Here is a 10,408-nt window from a genome sequence, read left to right as displayed (position 1 = left end):
AAAAAAATATATGCACCCCTATGGTTATTGAAGCATTACTTACAATAGCCAAATTATGGAAACGGCCCAAGTGTCCATCAATAGATGAATAGATAAAGAAGATGTGGTACATATGTACAATTACTCAGCCATAGAATAGATCTATCTCAGAGAAAGATAAATACCATATGATTTCACTCATATGTGAAGTTTAAGAAACAAAACAAAGGAAAAAAAAGATAAACTAAAAAACAGACTCAACTGTAGAGAACAAACTGATGGTTACCAGAGGGAAGGTAGGTGGCGGGATGGGTGAAATAGGTGAAGGAAATTAATAGTATCTTAATAAGCTTATCTTAATAAGCACTGAGTAATGTATGGAATTGTTGAATCACTATACTGAACACCTGAAACTAATATAACACTGTATGTTAACTATTCTGGAATTTTAAAACAAAGTGATTTTTTATAGATGAGCAATATTCCATGTTTCATGTACCATAGCTTGTTTAACCATTAATCTGTTGAAGGACATCTGGACAGTTTTTAGTTGCTGGTTATTATAAATAAAGTTTCAAGTAACATTCATGTGCAGGTTTTTGTGTGAACCTGGTTTCATCTTTTCCAAGATAAATAACCAGTAGTACAATTGCTAGGTTTATTAGTTGCATTTTAGGTTCTTAAAAACTTAAAAAAAAAAAAAAAAACCTGTCACACTGTTTTTCAGAGTAGCTGTACCGTTTTATATTTCCAACTGTAATATACACTAATTCAGTTTCTCCACATATTTGTCAGCATTTAGTGTTGTCACTATTTTTAAATTTTAGCCCTTTTGCTAAGTATATGCTGATATCTCTTTGTGGTTTTAAATTGCATTTCCCTAATGAGTAATAATACTGAACATCTTTTAATGTACTTATTCACTACCTATATATCTTTTTTGATGAAATGTATATTTACATTTTTTGTCCATCTTCTATTTGGATTTAGTTATATTTTATCTGCTAGATTTTGAGGGCTCTTTATATATTATAGATACAAGTCCTGTTAGATATGTGGTTTGAAAATATTTTCTCTGGCTCTGTAGCTTAGCTTTTTATAATCTTAACAGGATCTTTCCTGGATCAAATATTTTTGAAATTGATGTAACCCAATTTATCAATTTTTGCTTTTTTGGATTGGTGGGACACTTAGGTAGAGGTTTTTGTTTTTGTTTCCATTTGTCTGGCACCATTTACTGAAAAGGTTATCCTTTTATTCGTGGGTGAAATTGATGAAGGTGATCAAAGTATATAAATTTATTTGATTTTATTTCATCATTGGTTTCAGTTTTAAGCATATACATCATGTATTTTTATTAGAGTTATACTTAAGTATATACATTTTTGAGTGATTATAAATGGTACTGCATTTAAAATTTTAGTGTCTGGATGTTTATTATTACTATGTAGAAATATAATTGATTTTTGTGTGCTTATCCTGAAATCTTGCTGAACTACTTTTTTAGTTCTAGAAAGTGTTTTGTGTATTCTTGGGATTATCTATGTAGACAATGATATCATAAGCATATCAGTCTGTTTTATTTCTTTCTTTTCAAGTTGTCCCCTGATTTTAATTCCCTTTTCTTGCATCATTGAATGCATAGAACTTCCAGCACTATGTTGAATAAAAGTGGTGAGAGCAGACATCTTTTATTGAATTTAATTCTATTTCTCTTTTTAGTTTATTGAGTTTACTTCAAAATTCAAATTGTTTTTAGTCTATAAGGGTTCTGACCAGTGATTTCTATTACACTTGCATGTTAAGTTGCATACAAAGTTGCTCACCTGTAAAATGAACAAGCATGCCTCCTATTCTTGTCTTTGAGTTCCTAAAGACAATATTAAGCATTAGTACAACAATATGACTTGAGAATCACCAATTGGAAATATCCTTGCCTTGGCAGAGACAATGCTAAATCTCTGTGTTGATACAGTAATAATATAATCGTCAAACAAGAAAATTCCAGTGGCGCTATAAGCAATTGTTTGTACCTCAACTGCTTCTACAAGCTGAGGCAGGAGAAGAGAATAAGAAGAAATGCGATAAAACATAGAAGAGAATAACTGCAAAGCAAAAGTCTTCACTAGTAATGACAGGAAAATTTTTTAGGTTCCATAGAGCCTAGAAACTGTAATATAAAACAAGCTGAGGCCCATAGATTATACATATTTGTCTCCATCAGTAACTAGTATATGACCTGGGCATGTATCTTTGCCTACTGAAGTCTTTCTTGATGTCTTTAATTTTAATTTAAGGATAAAAATATCTACCTTAAAAACTTAGTATAAGAATTAGACAAAATATAATGTTTCTATGGTGTAATAGTCTTGCACATCGTAAGTGGTCAGTAACGGTTTTATTTTCCTCTTTCTCCCATTGTTCTGCTTACCTAAAGTGTTCCACAAAACCTATCTGATACTAAGGAACAGAAGGTAGCGTTTTATAGAAGGCACATTGCATCATGTGAAATGAAGATGGTAATGCTACATGTTGCATCTATAATTACAATCATTTGTTCACTGTAAAGTGCAAACACACATAGTTATTGATGTGGACATGTTTGTTTGAGACATTGTATTGTATTTTAAAATATATAGAGTGAACATCTGCAGGGGCTGGTATTTCTTACATAGTATGGAAACAGTCTAACATGGAGGATGAGGAACCATAAGACAAGAGAAGGACCAGCTGGTAACTCAATTGAGTAATAACAGGAAACAATTGAAACCATAACAGGGCGTATTTCCTAGTGACTTCTGTCTAAGGTTTACTGTAAAAAGAAAAATTGGTACTTTACTCCAGAACTGCATAAAATTATGCTTGATTAAATCTCTAGGTGACTATTCATTGTGCAGGTGTAGCTATATTGTTCCTGGATCTTGATAAATGGCAGCTATTGATAAAGAGAGATGTTTTGTTTTATTTTATTTTTATTTTCATTTTAAAAGCTTTATTAGTTGTTCTCTCTGTAAAGAGGAACTGTACCCTTTTAGGTGTGACACTGATTATACAATTGTTCAAGAGCTGGGTTTATTAAAAACTGTGCCAGGGCATCTGGTTGGCTCAATTGGTTAAACGTCTGACTCTTGATTTCAGCCCAGGTCATGGTCTCACGGTTCATGAGATGGAGCCCTGCATCAGGCTCTGGACTGAGCATAGGAGCATGCTTGGGATTCTCTCTGTCCCTCTCTGTCTGCACCTCCCCTGCTCACGCTCTCTCTCTCTCTCAAAATACATAAATAAACTTAAATTTTTTTTCTAAAACAACAACAACAAAGAACCCCTATGCCATACAGGAAAGACTCAGAATTATTGAAAATAACAAAGAAGATTATAGCTGTGTAGTATCAGTGTGTTATAAAAAAGTATTCATAATTGATGGCTGAAATCACTGCTCCAAAAACAAGGCTGAAAGGAGTACATTTTTCTGGGTGGCTTAGTAACTGATCTTTGATGATTACCTCTTTCAAATTTAATAAAATATTTTTGAACATTCCTGTTAAAGAACTACATAGCAAATCAAGATGCTCCACCTGGCTGTTGCCCTTTTATTTGGCAGGAACTGATGAGCTGTGTAATTAGATAAGCGTTCCCACCATACCAGTGGTGCAGTAATGTTTTTCATCTTTTCCATTATTGTACATTTAACTATGAAGCATACACTCATTTGGTATTCTAAGCACTTTTGATTGATTTACAATGTCAGTAAAATTTACAGATTATGCATTCCAAAAAATAAGAGGGAATTAATGTCTTAGGAAAAGTTTTTAGCATAGCTCCTCTTGCCAACATTAATTTTTTTAGCATTAGTGCGTCTAAGTGTACAGAAGCAAGTAAACATGGATAGATGTAATCCAAATTAAATTGCTGAGAATATTATTTTCCATTTCATTTGCTCTGGGTTTATAAGTAATAGTTCTTGATGTATACTTTGAAGTATGTCCTGATTTTTATTAGAGATGTCAAAATAATGTTTAAAATGCTACATCAGATACTGTCATATGACAACGTCTTTGGACATACTGTTCCCCGTCTTCCACAAAACACATGTACATTTAAAGCAAATGTGAATCCATACAAACAATAAAAGAAGTACAAAATGAATTTTGAAGATGGAATATAAAAGCTCTTCTTGGTATTTCATAAATTTTACATCGTCTAATAAGAAATAATCTAGGATTTTTCACAATCTATTTTAGTTTTACTTACAAATTTCATGTACCTTATTATAAAGGCTATTCAAACAACTGGGAAAGTAGATCTCTAAAATATAGTTGACTGAGAGATTTGACAGCTATATAAAATTCTTCCTACTGTTACTTAAATCACAATGTGGATATATCAGTAGAGAAAATAGGTATTAAATGTAATGGTTATATATTATTGAAAGTAAAAATCAATATTTTGAAGTCTGAGTTTAAATAAGCTCCACAAGACTTTATTTTATAAGATAATTGCATTTAAGTTTTAGACCATTCTTTCATTTATGATTTATAAAAGGTGAATCTACTATTTTAGGAGCTAGGTGAGGTTTTAAAATAAATATTTAGAAGCTCCAACAGGCATTTTGCTGTCAGGAAAGGAACCAGATTTTTAACTAACAAAAGAATCTATTTATAATCAAGTTCTGAATAGTTTTTTGTTCAGGTTGCATTTTGAGTAAATGCAGACAGAATTGTTTCATGGAAATTCGGAAGTATGAGTGTGTGTCTGATACAAGACACGTAACTTGGCTTCTGAAAAAAATGAATATCCACATAATATTAAGACACAGACATTCCTAATGTTGGAGTCAGTGAGCAGAGATTTTAAGGGACATGTGGTTATGCCAAACTATGATCAAAGGTGATTTTTCTCTTTGGGTTTATAGCTGGCTGTTTATGTGACTCCTGAGAAGTCTGGATGAGAAGAGAATTTTCTTTGTTTTCTTTGTTGTTTTTATTTTGATTCATTTGAGTCATCATTTTGAATGCATTTTTCATCAGATCTTGACAAATCTCTTTGGGCTATCTTATGACTTTTGATTTTAGAATCTAAAGATTGAACTATTCATATTTTTCCTTTATAGATGTCCAAAGGGAAGAGCTACTAAAGCATTAGTTAATTAAGAAGCCACACTTCACTTACAAAGGATTATCAGGTATATTATGAGACTAGGCTCATGTTTAAGTGTTCTGATAAACTTTAGGGGATTCATAGAGCTTCTCCAAAGATTTTTGTGGTGGACGGGTATTTAGGTTAGAAGGTGGAGACAGTGGGCAGTTATGATGTGGATCCCCTGTTTCAATCAATACAATTCCACCTTTATCTCTTATTTTCCATGTGGACTTTCACTTAAGAAAAAGTTGCAATGGGGGCGCCTGGGTGGCACAGTTGGTTAAGCGTCCGACTTCGGCTCAGGTCACGATCTCGCGGTCCGTGAGTTCGAGCCCCGCGTCGGGCTCTGTGCTGACTGCTCAGAGCCTGGAGCCTGTTTCAGATTCTGTGTCTCCCTCTCTCTCTGACCCTCCCCCATTCATGCTCTGTCTCTCTCTGTCTCAAAAATAAATAAACGTTAAAAAAAAAAAAAGTTCCAATGAAATTTGTACTGGCTAAACTCAAATTTGCATGCTTTTTAAAATCAAACATTATTTAGAATTTAATTCAGTGCAATTCATCAACAAATTTATCAATTTAAGTGTCTTCTATGTATCTAGCATTTTTTCTGTGTATTTTAAATTATTCAGAGAAATAGAATCGTACAGTAGCTTCTATGATTTAGTTTCTTTAATTGAAATAAAATTAACATATAATATTACATTAATTTCAGGTGTATAACATGATTCACTATTTGTATATATTGTGAAATGCTCGTCACAGTAAGTCTAGTTAACATTTCTCACAGTACTAGTGTTTTTCTTATAATAAGAGCATTTAAGATCTATTCCCTTAGCAATTCTCAAATGTACAATATAATGTTATTAACTATAGTCACCATACTGTACATTTCATCCCCATGATATTTAATTTATATCTGAAAGTGTGCCTTTTGACTACCTTCACGCATCTGGCCTATTCCCTGGCCCCTGCCTCTGACAATCACTAGTCTATTTTCTGTACTTAGGAGTTTGGCAGTTTTGCTTGTTTGTTTTCAGATTTTACATTTACTTTACATATAAGTGAAATCATATGGTATTTGTCTTTCTCTGTCTGACTTACTTCACTTGGTAAAATGACTTCAAGGTCCATCCATGTTGTCAGTTGGCAAGATTTTCTTTTTTATGGCTGAATAATACTCCATTGTATTTACATACCATATTGTCTTTATACATTCATGCATTGTTAGACACTTGCTTATATGTCTTGGCTATTGTTAAAAATGCTGCATAGAAAATGAGGGTGCATATATCTTTTTTGAGTTAGCGTTTTTGTTTCCTTTGGATAAATATCTGGAAGTAAAATTGTTGAATCATATGATAGTTCTATTTTAAGTTTTTGAGGAATCTGCATAAATGTTTTTCATATTGGCTGCACCAATTTACAGCCCTTACCCCTCACTGTAGAGGAGCACAAAGTTTTCCTTATCTTCACTTCCTCGCCAACACAGTTATTTCTTGTCTCCCCTCCCCCTCCCCGTCTTTTGATAATAGTCATTCTGGGGGCGCCTGAGTGGCTCGGTCGGTTGAGCGCTTGACTTTAGCTCTGGTCATGATCTCACTGTTTGTGAGTTCGAGCCCCACATTGTGCTCTGTGCTGTCAGCTCAGAGCCTGGAGCCTGGTTCAGATTCTGTGTCTCCTTCTCTCTCTGCCCCTCCCCCACTTGTGCTCTGTCTCTCAAAAATAAATAAATGTAAAAAAATTTAAAAAAAAGAATAAGAAAAAAATAAAAGAAAAAAAGTAAAAAAAAAAGATAATAGTCATTCTGACAGGTATGAGGTGACATCTCATTGTGGTTTTGATTTGTGTTTTCCTGATGATTAGTGATGTCAAGCACATTTTAATGTACCTGTTCACCATTTGTATATGTTATTTGGAAAAATACCTATTCAGATCCTCTGCCTATATCTCAATGGAATTGGTTGATTTTTGTTTGTTTTTGCCATTGAGTTGTATGAGTTCTTTAAATATTTTGAATATTAACCCCATATTGGATCTATGATTTGCAAATATTTTCTCCTATTCAGAATGCTGCCTTTTCATTTTGTTGATGTTTGCTGTGCAAAAGCCTTTAGTTTGATATAGTCTCACTTTTTATTTTTGCTTTTGTTGTCTTTGCTTTTGGAGTCAGATACAAAAAATCATTGCCAAGAATGATGTCAAGAAGCTCACTCCCTCTGTTTTCTTCTAAGAGTTTTATGGTTTGCAGGTCACGTTCAAGTCTTTAATCCATTTTGAGTTAGTTTTTGTGAATGGTATAAGATAGTGGTCCTCTTTTTCCTTCTTTCTTTCTTTCTTTCTTTCTTTCTTTGGTTTAATTTGGTTCAGTTGGGTGGTTGGTTGGTCGGTTGGGGATTTTTTTTGCATGTGACTGTCCACTTTTCCCAGCACCATTTACTGAAGAGACTATCTTTAGCCCCATTATATATTCTTGGCTGTTTTGTCATAAATTAGTTGATCATATATGCATGGCTTTACTTCTGGGCTCTATTTTGTTTCATTGGTCTATATGTCTATTTTTAGGCCACTACCATAATGTTTTAATTACTATGGCTTTTTAATATAGTTTGAAATCAGGATGTGTGATGCCTCCAACCATGTTCTTTCTCAAGGTTGCTTTGGCTATTTGAGGTCTTTAATAATTTTCTTATATTCAGTTTTTTTTTTGTTTTTTTTAAATTTATTTTATTTTATTTTTGAGACAGAGAGAGACAGAGCATGAATGGGGGAGGGTCAGAGAGAGGGAGACACAGAATCTGAAACAGGCTCCAGGCTCTGAGCTGTCAGCACAGAGCCTGACGCGGGGCTCGAACTCATGGACCGCGAGATCGTGACCTGAGCTGAAGTCGGCCGCTTAACCGACTGAGCCACCCAGCCGCCCCTTATATTCAGTTTTTTTAATGTTTATTTATTTTCAGAGAGAGAGTAGGGGAGGGGCAGAGAGAGAGAGAATCTTTAGCAGGCTCTGCACTGTCAGCGCAGAGCTCCATGTGGGGCTCAGTCTCACAGTTTGTGAGAATCAAGAATCAGACAATTAAGTGACTGAGTCACCCAGTCATTTCATTTAATAATTTTGGGACTACATCAAAATAAAAAGCTCTTGTACATCAAAGGAAATCATCAACAAAACAAAACAAAACAAAAAACCCTACTGAATGGGAGATTTGCAAATGATATATCTGATAAGAATTAATACCAAAATAAATAAAGAACTTATACAACTCAACACCAAAAAAACTAACAATCCAATTAAAAAATGGGCAGAAGACCTGAAAAGACATTTTCCCAAGGAAGACATACAGATGGCCAATAGACACATGAAAAGATGCTCAACATCACTAATCATCAGGAAAATGCAAATCAAAACAACAATGATATATTATCTTACACCAATTAGAAAGCTAAAATCAAAATGACAGGAAATAACAAGTGTTGATGAGGATGTGGAGAAAAGGGAGCCCTCATGCACTGTTGGTAGGAAGGTGAATTGGTGCAGCCACAGTGGAAAACAGTATGGAGCTTCCTCAAAAAATAAAAGTAGAAATAACATATAATTTAATAATTCCACTACTGGGTATTTACCCAAAGAAAATGAAAACACTAATTTGAAAATATATATGTACCCCTATGTTTTTGAAGCATTATTTACAGTAGCTAAGATATAGAAGTAACCTACATGTCCATCAATACATGAATGGATAAAGAAAATGTGACATGTATACATATATACATGATGGAGTATTATGCAGCCATAAAAAGGATGACATTGTGTCATTTGAGACAATGTGGATGGACCTAAAGGGTATTATGCTAAGTGAAATAAGTGAGACATAAAAAGACAAATACCATATTATTTCACATATGAGTGGAGTCTAGAAAAAAAGAATAAACAAAAAGCAGAATCAGATCTATAAATGTAGGAACAAACTGTGGTTGCCAGAAGGAAGAGGAGTAGCATGTTGGGCAAAACAAGTAAGGGAGAGGGAGATACAGGCTTTCAGTTATGGAATGAATAAGTCATGGAAATAAAAGGCACGGTATAAGGAATCCAGTCAGTAATACTGTTAATAGCAGTGTAAGGTGGCAGATGTAGCTACACTTGAGGTGAACAAAGCATAATGTGCAAACCTGACAAATCACAAAGTCGATCATTGAAACTGCAATATTGTGTGTTAACTATACTCAAATAAATAAATAAAAGTTCAGTCTTTGCTCTTCTCTGCCATCGTGGTGTGTGTGGCTGACCGTTTCTCGCCATGTCTTCTCACAAGTCTTTCAGGATCAAGCGATTCCTGGCCAAGAAACAAAAGCAGAATCATCCCATTACCCGGTGGATTCAGATGAAAACTGGTAATAAAATCCGATACAACTCCAAGAGGCGGCTTTGGAGAAGAACGAAGCTGGGTCTGTAAGGGATCGAACATGAGATGGCACACGTTTATGCTGCCTGAAAGTCATGTGTTTCTACACCATCACATCCTTACTGCCTGACCAGTAGATCTGTTCTATCAGGAAATTGACTTTTCTTGGTTATGATGTTCTGTTCAGTAATAAACATGTGAGACCTCTTGGTTGAGGAAAAAAAAAGGTCAAACGTGCCATTGGCAATTTAAAAGTTAAAAACATTATTTACAGGGGCGCCTGGGTGGCTCAGTTGGTTAAGCCTCTGACTTCAGCTCAGGTCATGATCTCGCAGGTTTGTGAGTTTGAGCCCCGCGTCGGGCTCTGTGCTGACAGCTCAGAGCCTGGAGCCTGCTTTGGACTCTGTGTCTCCCTCTCTCTCTCTCTACCCCTCCCCCACTTTCTCTCTGTCTCTCTGTCACTCTTAAAAATAACTGAACATTATAAAATTTACTTATTTATTTATTTATTTTTAATTTTTTAAATGAAATTTATTGTCAAGTTGGTTTCCGTACAACACCCAGTGTTCATCCCAACAGGTGCCCTCCTCAATGCTCATCACCCACTTTCCCCTCCCTCCCACCCCCATCGACCCTCAGTTTATTTTCAGTTTTTAAGAGTCTCTTATGATTTGGCTCCCTCCCTCTCTAACTTTTTTTTTCCTTCCCCTCCCCCATGGTCTTCTGTTAAGTTTCTCAGGATCCACATAAGAGTGAAAACATATGGTATCTGTCTTTCTCTGTATGACTTATTTCACTTAGCATAACACTCCAGTTCCATCCATGTTGCTACAAAAGGCCATATTTCATTCTTTCTCATTGCCAAGTAGTATTCCATTGTGTTTATAAAC

The 10,408-nt window shown here is 34.7% G+C and overlaps 1 protein-coding gene across 1 annotated transcript; it reads left to right on the top strand.

Annotated features, from left to right (window-relative positions):
* The first annotated feature begins 9,384 nt into the window (after positions 1-9,384).
* Positions 9,385-9,637, top strand: LOC125938871 (60S ribosomal protein L39-like). Its single transcript, XM_049654270.1, has one exon. The coding sequence runs from the start codon at positions 9,414-9,416 to the stop codon at positions 9,567-9,569; it is 156 nt and encodes a 51-aa protein (XP_049510227.1). The 5' UTR covers positions 9,385-9,413; the 3' UTR covers positions 9,570-9,637.
* Positions 9,638-10,408: the final 771 nt, after the last annotated feature.

Source organism: Panthera uncia (genome assembly GCF_023721935.1).
Source record: "Panthera uncia isolate 11264 chromosome B2 unlocalized genomic scaffold, Puncia_PCG_1.0 HiC_scaffold_24, whole genome shotgun sequence".
In the NCBI taxonomy this organism is placed as follows: domain Eukaryota; kingdom Metazoa; phylum Chordata; class Mammalia; order Carnivora; family Felidae; genus Panthera; species Panthera uncia.
Note: the sequence above shows the minus strand (reverse complement) of the source record. Positions and strands in the feature narration are given on the sequence as shown.